This window comes from Hyperolius riggenbachi, chromosome 6 (assembly GCF_040937935.1).
Source record: "Hyperolius riggenbachi isolate aHypRig1 chromosome 6, aHypRig1.pri, whole genome shotgun sequence".
NCBI lineage: Eukaryota > Metazoa > Chordata > Amphibia > Anura > Hyperoliidae > Hyperolius > Hyperolius riggenbachi.
The window spans coordinates 16,748,690-16,768,919 of record NC_090651.1 but is presented as its reverse complement, the minus strand read 5'-3'; the positions used below and the strand labels follow the sequence as shown (position 1 = coordinate 16,768,919).

At 43.0% G+C, this 20,230-nt stretch overlaps 1 protein-coding gene and 1 non-coding gene across 3 annotated transcripts in view; both read left to right on the top strand.

Annotated features, from left to right (window-relative positions):
- The window catches only part of TRIM28 (tripartite motif containing 28), a 39,659-nt gene that overhangs the window by 11,052 nt on the left and 8,377 nt on the right, over positions 1-20,230 (top strand). For both annotated transcript variants that reach the window (XM_068238905.1, XM_068238906.1), the window contains exons 5-14: positions 1,693-1,809; positions 5,361-5,475; positions 7,865-8,011; positions 8,107-8,221; positions 9,625-9,770; positions 9,877-9,901; positions 13,294-13,336; positions 13,426-13,633; positions 16,766-17,034; positions 18,020-18,122. In XM_068238905.1, coding sequence (XP_068095006.1) covers positions 1,693-1,809; positions 5,361-5,475; positions 7,865-8,011; positions 8,107-8,221; positions 9,625-9,770; positions 9,877-9,901; positions 13,294-13,336; positions 13,426-13,633; positions 16,766-17,034; positions 18,020-18,122 — 1,288 coding nt within the window. The remainder of the gene's footprint in view (positions 1-1,692; positions 1,810-5,360; positions 5,476-7,864; positions 8,012-8,106; positions 8,222-9,624; positions 9,771-9,876; positions 9,902-13,293; positions 13,337-13,425; positions 13,634-16,765; positions 17,035-18,019; positions 18,123-20,230) is intronic.
- LOC137523201 (small nucleolar RNA SNORD94) lies at positions 376-516 on the top strand. Its single transcript, XR_011022563.1, has one exon. It is a non-coding gene; the product is annotated as a small nucleolar RNA SNORD94 (small nucleolar RNA).

The following is a 20,230-nucleotide window of genomic DNA, read 5'->3' as shown; positions in this document are numbered from 1 at the left end:
GGGTGTGGAAGAGTGCATCCCGAATAGCTATGGTGCGATTAAAGCTTGCACATACTCAGTAAGACCAGGCGGCATGCACTGGGGAAAAAGCCATGCATGAGCAGCTTCATTCTGATTGTGCAGCCTGTCTGCAAAGCTCATGTGAATTAGGTGGTGAGCAGTTGTATGAACTCAGGGTACAAATGATTCTAGAGTTCTAAAGCCTGTATGGTTAGGTACAGAAAGTACTTCACAAAGGAGTTCTGCACTTTAAGTTCCAGAGCCAAGTCTCATCACTTACAATAATAGACATGATTGCTTTCAGCTGTTGCCTTGTTCAGTGTTGGCTTTAGTTTGGTGGGTAACCATTTTCTATAGAATTGACCAGCAGATGAAGTGGCAATGATGAGTTGCGCAGGGGTACGGACCTCGGCTGCATCATGGGAGCCGAATGCAGGTCAGGGCTTTCCAAGGCGGCGGACGTGTGGTTTGCTGCCCTGGACCTACCTGCATGAGACTGTCGCCCGACTGAGCCACATCATCTAAGCACACTAGAAGTGTATTATAGAATATTCTACTAGGCATGTAGTATCTTGTGTGACCGAGAATTTACCCATAGAGATTGAGCTAACCATACATGCAGAAATTTTCACAATCGCTCTGCAATCTCCTCATCTGTGTACACCTAGGGCCTGGCTTTAAAAAAAAAAAAAAAAAATTTGGCCACTTGTCACCAATGCTCTGTTGAAGCCCAGCTAAAGCTAATATTGAACAAAATTATTCACTTAAAGAGTGAATAGTATAATACATTTATACAAACCTGGGGCTTCCTCCAGCCCCATCAGCATGGATCGCTCCCATGCCGCCATCCTCCGCCACCTCTCGCTGGTACCTGGTCCTGTCACTTCGACCAGTCGATGCAAGTGCAGTGCGTTCCCTCAGTGTTGCGCAGGTGCCGGCGAGACAGAGTGAGGAGTCCCTGCGCATCTGTACAACTGGACTCGTCCGGTGGAAGTGACAAGACCCGGTAGCGGCGATAGAGACGGCAGCCTGGGAGCGATCCATGCTGATGGGGCTGGAGGAAGCCCCAGGTATGTATAAATGTATTATACTTTTTCGTCTGAGTCCCTTTAACTTTGCAAGTGAAATTTTGAAGTTTAGAAATCCTTTGTGAAGCGATTCACCTGTCCGTACATGCTTCAGGCCTGGAACCCACCAGCGTTACTAAGCGCTTATGATTTGAAAAGCTCTTTCTAATTTAATTCTATGGGTGTGATCCCACTTGAGTGCAGTGATTTTATAAAAAATACCACATAGCTTTGCAATAGCAAGGGCCTTTCAAATCGCTAGCGCTTCGAAAAGGCTGCTAGTGTGTTTGAGCCCTTAGACCTCCAAAACGTTAGACTGAGCTATGCTGTTGCTCACTACTAGGGATCTGTAATGAGATGCAAATATTTGCAAGTTCATGCAGAATTATGTAAATTGTTATGCAAATATATGCAGTTTAAAAATGGTCCAATCAATTTAAACCTGGGTGGAACTTGATTGGTCCGATTTCTGTTCTCATTTGTGGCCCGTCTGGTTTTTCGTTTACACAGTTGGGACAGATGGTTCGGAGATCCCCACTCCATCTATCCGTGAGTACTTTGCTTCAGATGTCCACACTTCTCCTGCTTCTGTTAACTTTTTTTTTTTTTTCCCTTTTTCCTTCAGGTATCAATTTTTGGAGGATGCTGTCAAAGGCCAACGTAAAATCCTTTCTGCTCTGGTAAAGAGACTTGGAGAGAAACATACCACATTACAGAGTTCCACCAAAGAAGTGCGCAGTTCGTAAGTGCTTTTTTTTTTTTTTTTTTTTTTTTTTTTTTTTTTTTTTTTTTTTTTCTTTCATGGTAAATTTACGGATGCAGCTTTAAAGTACAAGTTGCTATTTACAGTCCTTAAAGCGGCATTGTCGCCATAAAAATCAAATTTCAACAGCAACTGGTCTGAGTGTATTAAGTGATAGATGCTAAGCCTGCATTCAAAACTTTTTCTGCTGTTATGATTTGGAATTAATAATTACATCAGGAGCACTGGCCCTTTAATAGTCAGTGCCAAACAGGTGCATGCTGGGGGTTCTTTTTATCTACCTCCTCTTTCATTTATTTCCCTGCCTAGCTGCCTATCTGAAACACGATCCTCTGCTCACGTGTTTTACAAGCAAGGCTGAGGTGACTCAGCGATTGGAGGAGAAAAGGCAAAAAATTAAGGACAGAAATGACATCAGGATTTAGCCTCAAACTGTGGGCAAAAGACATGGTTCCCACCAGGAACAGAATTCTCTTCATTTACTATATACAATTTGAAATCAAAACATGGACAGTACAATACATGTTATGTAAGTGGATAAAGTATTTATCTACTTATGTGTTTTGTTGTTTTTTTCCCTGGCATAGTATGGCTAATTCTACTGCTTCAAAGGACAACTGGAGTAAGAATATGGAGGCTGCAGTTGTGTCTGCTTAATATCAAACAAGCATGTGGCTAATCTTGTGAAATCTGACATCAGAAACACATGATCCGCATATGCTTGTTCAGGTTCTAAGGCCACATACAGACATCAGACCATAGTCTTTGGAAAATGAAAGATCACAGACCAATCTTACCACCCTTCCTGTAGTATAAGAGCCATACTCTACACAGTCTTTTCTATGGAGCTGAACTCCACATCAGACAGAAATCTTTGCAAGATGCTGCACACACAGATGCTGTACAGACACAAAAGATCATTATCTGCAAAAGATCTGTTCCTGTCAAAAATCCATTCCTGCAAATTGCAATGATAGTCTATGAGATCTGCAGATCATCATACACACATGATTTAACTGACATTCATCTGCAGATCTGAAAATCCATCCTGGTGGATCTGATCTGCAGATGAATGTCAGTTAAATCATGTGTGTATGATGATCTGCAGATCTCATAGACTATCATTGCAATTTGCAGGAATGGATTTTTGACAGGAACAGATCTTTTGCAGATAATAATCTTTTGTGTCTGTACAGCATCTGTGTGTGCAGCATCTTGATTTCTGTCTGATGTGGAGTTCAGCTCCATAGAAAAGACTGTGTAGAGTATGGCTCTTATACTACAGGAAGGGTGGTAAGATTGGTCTGTGATCTTTCATTTTCCAAAGACTATGGTCTGATGTCTGTATGTGGCCTTAGGCTAAAAGTATTAAAAGCCGAGGATTAGCAGGATAGGCAGGCAACTGGTATTGCTTAAAAGGGAAAAAAATATAGCAGCTGCCATATCTATCTCACTTCAGTTGTCCTTTAACCACTTTGTCCTCGACGTAGAACGTCGAGGCCATGTGCGCTCCCACTGCCCATCCCATCGGCTGCGGATCTTTAGCCCAGGCATCAATGAATTGGGCCATGGTTGCCCGATCACGGTTTCTTCTCCGCCGCAGAAAAAGCGACGGCTTCTTTCGGAAGCGTCGCTTTTCCTGCCTCCTATGTCATGTAAACTAACTCAAGGTTGCCATGTTGTGGCCAAAAAGTAAAACTACATCTAAATGAAGAAAAAAATATAAAAATACACATATTTACCCAAAACAAATACTATTTACATCCCACCCTCCCAAAAATACCCACATAAAATCTTTAATAAAAAAAAAAAATACAATAAAAAAACAAACACATAAATATTTCCCTAAGGGTCTAAACTTTTTAAATATCTATGTAAAGATGAAATATTTCTATTTTTTTTTTCCTTTTATAAGCTTGTAAATGGTAATAGATGCAAAACGGAAAAAATGCGCTTATTTCCAAATAAAATATTGTCGCCATACATTGTGATAGGGACATAATTTAAACGGTGTAATAACCGGGACAAATGGGCAAATACAATACGGGGATTTTAATTATGGAGGCATGTATTTTAAAACTGTAATGGCCGAAAACTGAGACATAATAAATGTTTCCGGTTTTTCTTATTCTTCCTGTTAAAATGCATTTACAGTAAGGTAGCTTTTATCAAAATGTACCCCCCAAAGAAAGCCTAATTTGTGGCGGAAAAAACAAGATATAGATCAGTTCATTGTGATAAGTAGTGATAAAGTTATAGGCTAATGAATGGGAGGTGAACATTGCTCGGATGCATAAAGGGAAACGACCGAGGGCGTAAGTGGTTAAAGGCCCAGTGACTTAAAGCGGATCCGAGATGGAAAACTAACTAACAAGTAACTTGTCTATGTATCTTATCTAAAGTTTAGATGGTTTACACAGCAAATCTAGCTGCAAACAGTTTTAATAGAATATGATAATTTATTCCTGTGATACAATGACAGCAGCCATGTTGTTTGTAAACATTACACAGAGGCAGGCTTATCTGTATCTTGAGCCATCAGCCTAATCCCCTCTCCTCCTCCCCTCTGCCTCTGAAATCAATGGCTAGTAACACCTCCCCCTCCTCCTGTCCAGACTGAGCTCCCATGAGCCATTGCTACTGCCAAGGCTCTCTGAAAACCTGTGGGCGTGGCTTTTTTAGTTTATAGGGCATTAGAGTATTAAAACAAAGTATTTGGCTTGAGGAATGCCCTATAAACAATAGGAAAGGAACACCATTATGCAATGTGTAAAAGTTCACCTCGGATCCACTTTAAAGGAAACCTGAAGCAAGTAGTATATGGGCTGCTATATTTATTTCCTTTTAAACAATACCAGTTGCCTGACAACTCTGATCTGTTTGGCTGCAGTAGTGTCTGACTCGCCCATAAGGATCAAGCATGTAGCTAATCTTGTCAGGTTTGATAATGTCAGAAAACCCTGATCTGCTGCATGCTTGTTCAGGGGCTATGGCTAATAGTATTAGAGGCAGAGGATCAGCAGGATAGCCAGGCAATTGCTTGAAAGGAAATTAATATGGCAGCCTCCATATCCCTCTTGCTTCAGGTGTCCATTAAATTGACTAGTTTTTACCTACCCGGGGCTTCCTCCAGCCCCTAGTGATCTCTGTCCCTCTCCGCAGCTACGATTCCACAGTCACTCTGAAGTATCGCCAATTCCCCCCCACCCCCACAGGTGTCGACATCACCTGTGCGTGCACCAGAACCGCACGTCCTTGTCGTCCGGAGTGTATACCAATAAGCTATCTCTTCCTAAGAGTTTAATGCTTTGAACCATAGAAGAAATTTGACTTTCTTCCCACTGTAAAGTGTTCATCTTTGTTGTAAGGTGTAATATTTTTGACCATGGCAGGCTACATTATTATACCTTGAATGGGAATGATGGTGTTTTGGTCGGAACTTTACAAGCCACTTTGGTTTTTGCTTACCCCGTATGTTTTGACATGTCCTCTTCCCCAGTCAGAAAAACAAATTGTTTTGTGGTTTGCAGGATTCGTCAAGTAATAGATATGCAGAAGAGGCTACAAGTAGATGTGAAAATGGCCATTTTACAAATTATGAAGGAGCTCAACAAACGTGGCAAGCTGTTGGTCAGCGACATGCAGGTCTGTCTTAGTTTATTGCATTCATATGTTGTCTAATGTATTTGGCGTAGCTAAGTTGGTGTTCTCCTTAAAGGGGAACTTCAGTTTAAACAAACATACTGTCATTAAGTTACAATAGTTATGTTAATTAGAATAGATAGGTAATATAATTTTTTACCCGCCCTGTTTTAAAACAGGCAAATGTTTGTGATTCATGGGGGCAGCCGTCTTTTGGGTTGAAAGGAGGTGACGGAGCATAAGACACCATTCCAACTGTCCTGTGTCCTGATTACCCCTCCCAGCTGCTTGCGCTAGGCTTCAAATGTCAAATTCAAAATGTAAAAAAAAAACCAAAACAGCAGAACAAGAACATCAGAAATCCCATCATGCTTTGCCCAGCATCAGGGGAAAAAAGCCCGGGCAGTTTTCTTCTGTGCAGCTAAAAATGAGACTTGTATAAGAGAAACAAAGTTCTGATGCTGTGAAACTGTTAAAGAAACACCAGGCCTTTTCAGTGCTGCTGAGTCGATTTTTAGTCTGGAGGTTTACTTTAAGCCGGGTGCTCTGCCTGGGTAAAAGTGGAGTGGAGCAACCATTGCTTCACCAGGTACCCTGCATCCATGTGCTGACAGTATTATTATTTTTTTCCCCTGGTGCCCAATACATGCAGCTGCTATTTTTCATAGTGGCTATTTTTAGCCACTATCTTTATCTCTGGCATCTAACCTACTTAAAGCGGAATGACACCCATAATTTCTTCTTTGCTTTAAAAGATTTACAGCATATTATATACTACCACTATTTTTTTAATAGAACAGCATTCAACTAGTTAAACACAGGACTTACACGCTCCCTGCAGGGAAAGCTGGACTCATCAAACTGGAGATAATGTTATCTTGTGTTTACATTCCTCACTTGATACAATTAAAGAGGAACTCCAGTGAAAATAATGTAGTAAAAAAAGTGCTTCCTTTTTTTACCATAATTATGTATAAATGATTTAGTCAGTGTTTGCTCATTGTAAAACCTTTCCTCTCCCACATTCACATTCTGACATGTATTACATGTTGACATTGTTACTGTGGGCAGGTTATGGAGCTGCTTCTAGCTGTTCTGGCTGTTACAGACAGCTGTAAACAGCCATTTCCTGTCTGTGAACATTGTTACATTGTGGCAGTTTGCCCAGAGTACCGCGGTACTCAGAGCTTCTTGGTGGGAGGGGTTTCAGCACAAAATCAGTCACACAGCGCCCCCTGATGGTCTGTGAAAATCATTATATTTCTCATGTAAAAGGGGGTATCAGCTACTGATTGGGATAAAGTTCAATTCTAGGTTGGAGTTTCTCTTTAAGTAAATACTTCTGACTGTGCAGACTCTCCTGAACACACACACTCAGAAAGCATTTCTGCGTACATTATAAGATGAATAAACCAGTTATGCATAAAATGCAGACAGCTCTCAGAGCAAAAAAATTGTACTTTGGGAACTTGTAATTTCAAAATACATACTTATGCACAAAAGCAAATATGATAACCATATGGCATATAAAAAGTAGGAAAAAGTTTTTTTATTGATTGTCAGGGTTTTATACAGCTTTAAATGTCCTGCTGTAGCCACCAATTGCAGTTTTCAGCTCAAAATTCACAAATTTGCCACTTTGGTGTAACCCTCCCTTTCCATCCAGCATGACCTTGGGGCCCTTTTCCATTAGCTGAAATCCGCTTCAGAAAGCGGATCACAATGAGCACCACTATAACAATTAAGTTGTGGTGCTCATTTCCCGCTAGTGTGCATCGTGCCAGGTATAAGGCAGAATGGAACAAATTTGCCATGACTAGGCAATTTGGCTTTGTATGGGGCCAAAATGCTGCCAACTGTATATAGATATTGCAAATTATTTTTGCGCTTGCACTTAATATATATCCTGACGAAGCGTCTGTCATTGAGACGAAACATGTTGTATTTAGTAAAGGGTCACCGTGTAACTATTTCCTAACATGATGTGGATTGTAGCAGCTATTGGCTTACTGCTTTAAATTTTACCTATGGGGTTCCTATGCCATGATAACCCCCTGTTAATTTCTATTAACCCTTGGCAATTTTCACATTGTAATTTGAGTGCTTTTTTAATGATCTCCCATTGATGATACCCCTTGTGTTTATTTGGCTTTACTCAGGATTATTGTGTTGTCATGACGAAGCCATTACTGGCTGCTACTAGTTACTTTTTAGAACCCTTTTTATGCTGAGACCTTGAAAATCGATGATGATCTCATCTGGGAATGGAGGGTGCCTGCAGGTCAGGAGGCCCCTAATTATCCCTGTCTGGTCATGTGAAGGCGTTAATCCTCTTCAACTTTTTGTTTGTGTGAATATATTGACTTTTTTTTTTTTTTTTCCCTTCTTGTAGAAAGTCACTGAAGGCCAGCAGGATAAACTGGAGAAGCAGCACTGGAATATGTCCAAATTACAGAAGCACCAGGAACACATTCTGCGCTTTGCCACCTGGGCCCTTGAGAGCAGCAATAACACAGCACTGCTGCTTTCCAAGAAACTGGTAAGTGGTTTTCTGAGGTCTTGACTGACTTTATACATACATTAAGCCTCCTAATAATGGCAGCATATTTTTCATATTTTTTCTTCTCTTTATAGATCTATTTCCAGCTGCACCACGCCCTGAAAGTCTCAGTAGATTCGGTTGAACCACTGGGAGATTTGAGGTTTCAGTGGGATTCTGAAACATGGACAAAACATGCCGAGTTCTTTGGTAAGGACTGGATATCTGACTGTAGATGGCTCGGTTGCCCAGAGCCACTAGGAAGGTATAAGGCAGGGGTCCCCAACCCCCAGTCCGCGGCCCACTGTCCGTGGACTGTATGCAGCAGTTCCGCGGATCAGTCCTCCCACGACCGACGCTAGTGTTACCTTAGCTGGCAGCTGCTTCCTTTTTATATTGCCCGGTCGGCCGCTCTCCTCCATGCCAGTCTTCTTTCACAGAAGCACCTCCCCCGCCTGCTGTGAAGAGGCAGGAAGCAGCTTCCTGTAGCAGTGATGTATGTCTGTTACCATGGGAACCACTCCTGCCTCTTTACAGCAGTCGGGGGACTTGCTGCTGTGAAAGAAGACTAGGCATGGAGGAGAGGGGCCAACCGGGCAACTATACTTCCTATACTGGGGCAAATATACTAGCTATACCGGGGTAACTGTACTCCCTATACTGGGGCAACTATACCTAGATGCCATGTACCTGGCTACCTACATAAATACACACCAAATCGTTTTGGCGCTTCACCCGACAGACGTCTCCTGGAAACTGCCACGCATCAACCCCGCCCCGGTGCCCAGGGAAAAGTTTTTGGTCTGGATAGCGGTTCCCAGGCAGAAAAAGGTTGGGGGACCCCTGGTATAAGTGACTAAAAGGTCGAAAATCCCTCCCACTAAAAAAACTACCCTATAGCATATTAAAATTGAAGTTATTTGCAATAATTCTGCTTAAAATGAACAACTGTAGTTTCCCATGATGTGTGTGTGTGTGTGTGTCTTTTTATCTGTTTAAGTTCCCAAAGAGCAAAAATATAAGTTAAGTAATATTGAAATTAAGTTAATCAGGAACAACTTCCTTTGCGTGATTATTTTGCTTGTAAATGTGCTGAAAGGTTATTTTTATCAATAGGTGATTAGTCATTTATGAGAAGTTTTGTGATTAGAGCCCATTGTGGGAAACCAATAGCTCAATTAAAGCTAAATTATCGCATGTATCTTCTGTTTTAAGAATATCACAAAGGCTGAACCGCGCTCTCCACAGTATCATATAACTCCTAAAAAAATAAATAAAATACAAAAAAAGGCTCCACATATCGTAACTCTTTATCAGCAAGTCCACAATCACCCGTGCCTTAGTGCTCAGTGCAGCACTCGTGAACATGCAGCTTGCTTCACACTCCTAAATTATTGCACAATAATTTGGGAGTGTGAAACAAGCGGTGTATGCATGATAGTGGAGAGCGCAGTTCGTTTGTGATATTGTAACAGCAATGATATTGTAACAGTGTAACAGCGATCTGGATCTTATCTTAACCCGGGGTTCTGGAAAATAATTCCCGGGCAGTGTTTGCATGCTAATCGGCACTGGGACATTTTTTTCATCCCTCTCTCTCCCTCTAATCACAGGCAAAATTGTGTCCGACAAAACGGGCGTTCTGCCATCTTCGCAAAATTCCACAAATCAGGTGCTGACACCTCTTACTAACTTCAGTCCCATGGTACCAAACCGGTCGAGACCTGGACCAGGCAGAGGGGGGAGCTTAATGCAACAGGTAATGAGCATGTCCCATTTTCTGTATTGGAGATAAAAAGTATGAAATGTTTACTCCTCTCTAGACATTGGGCTTAATGATGCAATTTTTTTTTCTTTTGTTACAGTCCATGGATGACTATGATGGAACAGGTACGTTTATTTTATTTTTTATCTGCTCGTTTATTTCTGCAGCCTCCAACTATTTAAACAAATACAGGCAAAGTCGCACACTTCCTAGCACTTACAAATCGAAGTGGAGTTCGCATTACGATGGGTTGGTGCCTGTCTCCTTCAACGAACCCAGACTATCAGATGCGATCATAGCATTGCTATTGTGACCTGTCCAACGTCCATCTGATGCCAGTAAATTGTACTGGTTGGGATTCTGTTCTCATTACAACAGCACGGGCAAATCAGAGCACGTCTGAGTGGATCCTGTGCTTATCAAAAGGTTCTTGAGCTGTAGTGTGAACCTGGCCTTTTTACGGATGATTGAGCAAAGCTGTTGGAATGTTAGATACAAAGCAGTCGTAGCACATCCCTATGCCACATCATTCCCACGCCACAGTTGTCTGTCTTGGGATAACGTTAATTGACCAAACAGAGCTGTGGCAGCAACATTAGAATGAGATTGGAATTCTACTCCGAAAACTAAAAATTCAGTAACTATACACTTTGGTATATAAAAAACACACAGAACATTTTAAATTATGCTTTTTTCCTGGCGGACTCAAAGCTTCAGAGCTGCAGCCACTAGGACGCACTCTGTAGGCGGTATCCGTGTTAGGGAGTCTTGCCCAGGGTCTCCTACTGAATAGGGCTTACTGATCAGGAAGAGCCCAGAATCGAACCCTGGTCCAGTACACTATCCAGCCACTAGCTGGAATACTTTCAAATGTTCAAAAGAACATTTGAAAGCATTCTCAAGCACGTGTGTGTGTGTGTCTTCACTCTGCCTGCCTTCTATTGTGTTGAAGTGACTCAGTTGTTGCCAGGTTGATGTCTATTCGGCAAAAAGAGGAGTGAGGCAAAGTAAAGACATGGGCAGAGTGTCTCCTGAGCGGTAGTGATTACACTTGCCGATTAGCCAGGGATAAGCATGCCTGTACTGCTCTCTGCAGTGAAAGTAAACCATTTTACACCCTGGGAATATGTTCAAATTTAGTTTTATTTACCAAAGCGTAGTAACTGAAATTTTTTTTAAGTTTAGGGAGTAAAATCCCACCTTAATACACACATCGTTTCTATGCCGTTAACCACTAATTAGATTTCAATGCTAAAGATTGACACCTATTAGCGTGATTAATGGACCTGGACCAACTAAACATGCTGAAATGCCCTGACCTGCTTGGTCCAGCATTTCACAAAATGGTAAATTGCTCTCTGCAAGCAGGGAGGTTTCCTACCTCTCTAAAAGAAGGAATCATCAAGCCCCTTTTTAAAAAAACTTTCCATGGATCCAGATGCTATGAGCAGCTACAGACCTGTCTCTCAACCTCCCCTTCTTAGGTAAAGTTATTGAAAAGGCTGTCTATCTGCAACTTGAAACCAGGCTGTCAGTAAACATCCTGGACCCTCTACAATCTGGCTTTAAGAAACACCACAGCTGTGAAACAGCCCTCATCCAAGTCTGCAACGTTCTGCTTATGGCAAGGGACAGAGGGGAATGCTCCATCCTAATCTTGTTGGATCTCTCAGCGGCTTTTGATACAGTTGACCATGAAATCCTGCTTAACAGACTGCAGGAGTACTGTGGCATCAGTGGATCAGTCAACCAGTGGTTCAGATCATTCCTGACTGACAGAACACAGAGAGCATCCCTAGGACCCATAATGTCCAAACCGGCACCTCTAATATTCGGAGTGCCACAAGGATCAATCCTATCCCCTCTGCTGTCTGCAATCTACATGTTGCCACTCGGTACACTTATCCTACGTCATGGCCTGACGTACCACTGCTACGCCGATGACACACAGCTATACCTGTCCTTCAAACTTGGTGGAACAGACCCTACTCCAAAAATAAACTCTTGCTTAGCTGAGCTACAGGCATGGATGAATAACTGGTTGAAACTGAATGCTGACAAAACTGAGGTCCTGTTTGTCCAAAGCCAGCACTCGCCATCAAAACAGCTCTATCCTAAAGCAACACCAATCAGGATTGGGAATTCAGACATAAACCGCTCCAACCTTGTGCGCAGCCTTGGCGTACTAATCAATGGGGAATTGAGTTTCAGAAACCAAATTTTCATCTGTAGTTAAATCTTTCTACTTTCATCTTAAGAACATTGCAAAGATTAAACATCTGATTCCCCCAGAGGATCTTCCAACCCTAGTTCACGCTTTCATCACATCACGGCTGGACTACTGCAATGCCCTTTATGCAGGCCTCCCCAAAAAGGACCTGCGTTGCCTGCAATTAGTGCAGAGTACTGCTGCCAGATGGCTAACAAACCAGCCTCGCCACTGTCCCATTACACCGATCCTTCGCTCACTGCACTGGCTACCAGTAGAATGGAGAATACTCTTCAAGATTGGACTGCTGACATTCAAATCCCTGCACAATCTGAGCCCTGGATACATTAAGGACTTGCTGAAGCTGCACCACACCTCCCACAACCTCAGATCAGCAAGTTCTATAAACTTGATCACTCCCAGAGTGCACCTCAAAAAATCTGGAGACAGAGCCTTCTGTCATGCTGCCCCTACTCTTTGGAACTCCCTACCACACCCAGTAAAGACAGCACCATCCCTGGAGCTATTCAAATCCAGACTGAAAAGCCACCTGTTTAGCCTGGCATTTCCGGACTTATAAAATTCTTCCTCTGTACCATGATGGTCTGAGCCATGCTTATGCGCTTTGAGTCCTACGGGAGAAAATCGCTTTACAAATGTTGTTGTTATTCAGCTGAGTAAAATTTTCAAAACCAAACTAAATGGTGTAAAGTTCTGGTTTCTGCCTCCTTATGGAGCAAGATTATTGGTTAAAGAGACACTGAAGCGAAAAAAAATTGTGATTGGTTGTGTAGTAGAAATACAGCATTAGGAGCAGAGACAGAATTCTAATTATTTCCAGTACAGGAAGCGTTAAACTCCAGTTTGTGCAAATAGCCATTGAGCTCTGCGACTTTGAAAGTCATGGAGAGCTCTGACTTCTGATTAGGTTATCTCAGCTGTTTTTGTGTTTTTCTTTTGCAGAAAACCGTTCAGGACAGGTCAAAAGTTGTTCTGCAAAAACTTTTAGAATGCTGATTAATGTGTAAACTGCAACTATTAGAGAATGATGCAATGTTATAAAAAAAAAAGCTGTATAACTGAAAATAAAAATGAGAATATTTTTTTTGCTACGAATGTTCTAGTAATTAACCATACTACACAACCAATTCATTATATCATCTTTTTTTTTTTGCTTCAGTGTCTCTTTAAAGTTGAATTCTCATCCCATCTCTAGCGACCACCTTTGCTCTTCGAAGGCATAACTTTTTTTTTTTTTTTAGGTTACATTGTTTTTAACACTTAACTTTTATGTTCTTCTGTTTTTAGAGGGTGAATCCTCTGGGCTAGAGTCGGTCGGTAGCCACAAAAGGTATAGTTTTGCATGAAACCGCTCTTAATATTTCCTCCGCATCCTGTGATCAGCGGACAGTTAACCTATATACCTTCTCTCTGCTATAGAGGGCGGACTTCGGAAGGGGGAGATGTTAATGAAATGCTGAAGAAAAAAGTCCCTCGTGTCAGCTTGGAGCGCTTAGATGTGGACATTAATCCCGACACTCAGCCTCCCGTGTTTAAAGTTTTCCCTGGAAACACCAATGAGGACTATAATTTAATTGTGATTGAAAGAGGGAATGCTGCTGGAGGGGGAGGAGACCCGGTTGTGAAGGTGAGATCCTCTATTACCACTAAGCAGCTTCAGAATTAAATTATCAGAATTACTGACCTAGGAAGCATTGAGCTGAGTTCTTATGGGCAGTTTACGGCACCACATGTCACCGTTCCTGTTTTGACTGGTTAGTGTTAACAGGATGCTGTGAGGGGTGGGAAACTATATTGCTCAGAGCTCACATTAGAAAAAAAAAAAATCCAATGAATCCCCTCCTCCCAAACTTCAATTTCTATTTATACAGTGTCATGGAAGATGACGCTCCGGCCGAAGGAGGAAGTGCGCGGTAGAGAGTCGTGGAACGCGTCCCATAGGACACGTGCGAGGCTGTGATACGCATAGAAGCGGCGGGCAGCTGGGTAATTAACCCCAATCTCTCCCAGCCGCACACCTGAAGCAATTACGCCTCATTAGGATCACGAATTTGAGTAGCTGGCCACTCGTAATGACCCGTGAGCTCATCCCTGGTCATATGCATGCTAGTGTTTAGGATGGACTGAGAGATGTTCTATGTGATAAACCACACCTTTCCTGATTCAGTCCCATCAGATAATTCAAGCTTTGCCAAAAAGTGTGACGATCTCAGCCCTCGAAGACTGGAGTGCGACATCCTTGGTCTATAGCTAAAAGTATTAAAGGCAGAGAATCGGCAAGGCAGCCAGGCAATTTACATTGTTTGAGGAAATAACCTCCATATCCCTCAGTGTCCCTTTTTTTTATGACTTTTAGTATCCATAAACAATATACATTTATCTGTAGAATCTGGCAGCAGTTGAGTTTTCCTATGATCGGTGGCTTGTGTGCTGTGAAATATTCAGTATGACTTTCTTTGTACACCATTTTGAACTGTTATCATAATATTCCGCCGCAACCGCCCCACCTAACCCCCAGCCCTGGTGCACTACCCACACTCGCACTCTCCAGAGGGTTACACGTGCCACTGAACAGAAATGGAGGAAAACGCGACTTAAAGGGACTCCGAGCAGCTCTCATGGGCATGCCTTGAAGACTCTGACCAGTACTGCAAAGTACTTAAAGATGCGTATCTTTCTGTAGCTTGTGCTCTCCTCTTTTATTTGATGCCTGAATCGCCGTTCTACACTACTACTACTACTATTTAAATATCGCGGCTTCCATCTTGGCTATGTTATAACTTCGGGGTTATCCCTGTCTTCTCAGAGAAGTGCATCACTGAATGAAGCAGGAAGAGGAAGTGACACGTCTTGCCATTGCAAGAGGCTTCTCCAGAGGGGTCATAGCACGACTTTGTTGGAAGTCGTCTGGCTTAAAGGCATACCCATGAGAAGTGCTTGGAGTCCCTTTAACCAGGATTTTCTATAGTACAAGACTAACCTGCTGCAGTTCCACACTGCCCTTACTGATGCGAAGCAGGAGTACTTTACCAAGCTTATCGGAGCACAAGCTTCCAACCCCCGGCGTCTTTTTGCCACTTTCAACTCCCTGCTTAAACCCACCTCCCCACCCTCCGTTTCCTCCCTCTCTGCCACATAATTAGCCACCCACTTCACCAACAAAATTGTCGCCATCCGTCAGGAAATATCCAATCTTCACCCCCCCCCTCCCCTCCAGCTCCTCCTCCACCCCATCTTCCCCTCACCTCCTTCACGCCTACTACCACTGAGGAAGTCAACCACCTACTGCAGACTTCCCATACCACTAGCTCCACCCTTGACACCATCCCTTCAGATTTACTCTAGCCTCACTTCATGAATTTGGCCCCAGTCTTCACTACCCTGTTTAACCACTCGGCGCTCCCTATCCACAGGCACCTTCCCCTCAGACTTCAAGCAGGCCACTGTACTACCCCTGCTCAAGAAACCCTTCCTTGACCCCCTCACTACCCTCCAACTACCGCCCTATCTCCCTCCCCCCCCCCCCCCCCCCCCCCCTTTGCCTCAAAACTCCTTGAGCGTCTGTTTCACAAACGCCTGACCCAGTACCTCAATGCCAACTCACTACTAGACCCACTGCAATCCTGGATTTCGGCCTGCCCACTCAACCGAAACTGCTTTCACCAAAGTGGTCAATGACCATGCCTTAGCTAAAGCTGAAGGTAAATACTCCATTCTCCTCCTCCTTGACCTTTCAGCAGCTTTTGACACAGTAGATCATCCCCTACTCCTCCAGTCCATGGACATTCACGATCTCGACCTGGCTTTCATCCTACCTCTCCAACCGCTCCTTTACTCCTCAGTCCTGCATGATCCACCCTTTCCTGACCTCTGCCACCACCAAACTCTTCATCCATGCCCTCATAATTTCCTGCCTTGACTACTGCAATACCTTTCTGTCTGGCCTCCCTATGACCCGAACAGCCCCGCTGCAGTCCATCATGAATGCGGCAGCCAGAATTATCCACTGCTCCCATCGCTCCACCATGGCGGATCCCCTCCTTGAATCCCTCCACTGGCTTCCTATCCAGTCCCAGAATCTCATTCAATATACTGTCTGACCTACAAATCTGTCCACAAAACCTGTCCAACCTACATTTCCGATCCTGCTCAGAGGTACACACCTAGCTGCTCACTCCGCTCTTCCAATGAACTGCGCACCCGCCCCCCGCGCATCACCCAGTCCCATGCACGCCTCCAGGACTTCTCAAGAGCCGCTCCAACATTATGAAACTCCCTATCTCCACCCATTAGGGCAGTCCCTTCCTTCAAAAGCTTCAAGGAGGCCCTCCAAACTCACCTTTTCACTCTGGCCTTCCCCACCCCCTCACAAGTGCTCTAAACCCACAGCTGAACTCTGGTCCCCTACCTCTCGTGTCCCTACCTCTCCCTCTAGATTATAAGCCTTTGGGCAGGGTCCTTTTTTTGTGTCCTACCTGATCATGCACCTCCATTACTGTGCACCCATGCTATGCATCTAAGTGAACCTAACTTGCCTAATCTCCATGCTCCCCTCCAGTGACTGACTAAGCATTACCTTGTACTCCTACTTCGCTGCGTGATCTGGTTTTTGTTGTATTCCTGTATTGTCATATTGCTGTATCTGACCCCTAAATATTGTCTGTAACCTAAACTAATGTCCAGCGCTGCGTAATATGTTGGTGCTTTATAAATTCAAAAAATATATGTAATCCTTAAACGGTTTATCTTGTTTGGGTAGGAGGAAGCCATGGAGACAGGCATTAGCATCCCAGCAGCTCAGCCTGGGGAGGACAAGTCACAGGCAGAGAGTGGTCCAGGGACTGGCCGGCCAGCCAGTGCCGCCAGCGATGCCGTGTCTTCCGAGGCCAGTGCTGCCGGAACACCAGAAGCTGGACCTACTGCTCGTTGTAAGGTGTGCCAGAAAGAAGGGGCGGCGATTACCTGTACTCAGTGCAAGACCAGCTTCCACAAAGACTGCCATCTACCTGCCATCGTGGATACGCCAAGGTGATAAAACAGCAATGTTCATAGCTCTGTATGCAGTATAGTCCAGTTATCAGCAAGATACATGATCCAACATGTGGTTTTGCCCTAGCCTTTTCTTTTAAAATGTTACAATTCCTATTAAAAGCTCAATTCCAGGAAGTGGAGAGGAGTAAAAAAAAAATTGAGCTTTGTGGCTTACTAGTCCTAGCTCCTAAATATGGATTTACTGGCGATTGGATTTGCCCTGGCACTTGCCGATACTAGTATAACCACAGACGTTTACGTTTTTTTTCTGTTGAACAACCCTGGTCATCTTTGAGTAGACTAAGGCCTCTATTGATAAAGCATTCCCGCATGCGGTAATGCTCAAAACAGCTGACTTTCCCAGCCATTTAGCAAAGTGTCCATTCATAAAAGCTGTTTCCGCATGAAAAGCTACAATTCCTGAACAGTGTGGGAAATTACCGCCTTGTGCAGTGATTATCACAACACATGTCACTACATGTCAATTCATAAAGATTAGAGCAGGCGGAATGGGAACGGAAAATACCGACTGAAGTTCTTCTAAGCTGTGGCAATTAAATAGATTGTTTAGAAAGACTAATAGACAGATTCAAAGAAGATTCAGTGCAAGGAGAGGCAGGTTTAAAAAAATGCACATCTAAAGGGATGCTGGGGCTGCCTCCTTTATAGTAATTTTGTCTCTGCAAAGAGAAAATGTATCAACTCAGCAGCACCGCTAGTTTAGTTCGGGAATTCCCCGACCTTTTATCACAAGTGTAAACTTTTTATGAATTGGCACACAAGTCTAAAATACCGATGCAGTGTTTTCCCTCCAAGATGTTTTTCCCGCAAATGTTTTATGAATAGAGCCCTAAGTCTGACTTCCCATTAGAGAAGTTGTAACACATGTCTACAGTAATTGGAGGAGAAATTGCTTCAGTGCTTTGTACCATTACAAAAACTATGAAATAATGAATATCATTGTTTTCCTGTTCTCCTATAGTGGGGAGTGGAAGTGCATGCTGTGCCAGGACTTTCCCAAGACCGATCAAGAAGTTATTTCAGAGGACGCAGATGCCACTGCCCTGTCTGCAGTTGATCAGAAGGTCAGTCCGGAACATGCATTCAGTTTAATGGAACTGTATGGTCTGAGTGCCTGTTTTCAAAGCTTTTATATCTCCGCTGAAAGTATCCTTGGTTACCTCCCACAGATTTGTTGACCAGCCTATTCCACCCATTTGGTAGTTTCAGAGAGAGGGAGATGAGCAGCTCAAGCTCTCCCCGCTGGTTGGCTACAAATGGTGAATGAGATGCGAATTCTGAGTAGGGATGGTCGAGATGCAAATATTTCATATTTATGCAGGGTTATGTAATTTTTTTTTATGCAAATATATGCAGCTTGAAAATGGACCAATCAATTTAAAGTGAATGGGAACTGCATTTAAAAAAAAAAAAAAATGAAGCACATCCTTACCTAAGGAGAGGGATGGCTCTGGGTCATATAGAGCCTTCTGTCTCCTCTCTCTGTGCTCTCTATCCTGTGCTGGCTCCCCCCATTTCAATCCCCCACCGAAAGGGTATTTGGAAGTCTTCGGGAGCCGTGTCCTCCTGAAGACATGCGGCTCCATACTGCACAGGCGTGAGCGTGCAAGAGAGCGTGCGCGCGCAGGCGCAGTACAGGGCCGCCCTTCTTCAGGAGCAGTCGGGCTCCCTGAAGACTTCTGAAGCCTCCTTCGGCCGGGTAAAGCAGTATTTGACTAATTTAGTCAGATACTGCTACCGGGCGAGCCAGCACTGGAACAAGGGGACTAGGAGAGGAGCCGGAAGGCTCTACAGGACCCAGAGCCTTCCCTCTCCTTGGGTAAGCATCTCATTTTTTTTTTTAAATCCGGTTCCCATTCACTTCAACCACTTAAGCCCACAGGGTTGTACATTTTTTTGCATCTGAGCATCTTTCACCTCCCATTAATTTGCCAATAACTTTATCACTACTCATTACAATGAATTGATCTATATTGTTTTTTTTCTGCCACCAATTAGGCTTTCTTGGGGTGACACATTTTGCTAAGAATTAATTTATTCTAAATCCTTTTTAACAGGAATATTAAGAAAGAAATGGAAAAAAATCATTTTCTCAGTTTTTGGCCATCATAGTTAATAAATACATTTTACTGTAATTAAAACCCATGTATTTTATTTGCCTATTTGTCCCGCTAATAACACCATTTAAATTATGTCCCTATCGCAATGTATGGCGCCGATATTTTATTTAGAAATAAAGGTGCATTTTTTCAATTTGCGTCCATCACTATTTACAAGCTCATTATAATAAAACATTATATTAATATACTCCTTTGACATGCATATTTAAAAAGTTCAGACCCTTTGGTAACTTTTTTTTGTTTGATTTTTTTTTTTTTTTATAAAAAAAAATGTATTTGGGTAATGTTTGGTGTGTGTAAACAGCTAATTTTTAAATGCAACTTAATGTATTTATTTAGTAAAAAAAAAAATGTATGTGGGTGTAGTTTGCGATTTGGCCACAAGATGGTCAAAGTCCTGGAAGCATAAGATGACGCTTCCAAAAAATAGAATGAAGGGGATTTTTTTTTTGCGCAGAAAGTCTTTCGTCTGGCGGGGGAGCGCGCCCGATCACGGGCACCGCACACTAGAAGCAGCACAGCCTATCTAGACGAACATATTCGTCCAGATAGGCTTAAGTGGTTAAACCTGCGTGGGACTTGATAGGTCCATTATCAAGCTGCATATATTTGCTTAAAAATTTACATAATATCCTGCATGGTCTGTGACATGCAAATCTGGCCTCCATGCAAATTGGAAGGAGTTCGGAACTGGGCCCATAAAATTTCCTGACTGGTCCGATTCCGAGCTGGATGTATGTAATCTCATGTACCATCTGTACTTAAATAGGCATTATGGCAAAAAAAATTTAACTATGTGCAAACATAAAGTACATTTCTTCCGCAGTAAAATGAGCCATGAATTACTTTTCTCCTATGTTGCTGTCACTTACAGTAGGTAGTAGAAGTGACAGGTTTTGGACTAGTCCATTGCTTCATGGGGGGGGATTCTCAGGAATTTTCAAAAGCACTTAGGCTGCATTTCCACTTGTGCGGTGCGAATCACCGCGGTAAAAATTCGCATGCGGATGCGAATTTCGCATGCGGATCTATGCGAATTTTCATGCGAATTC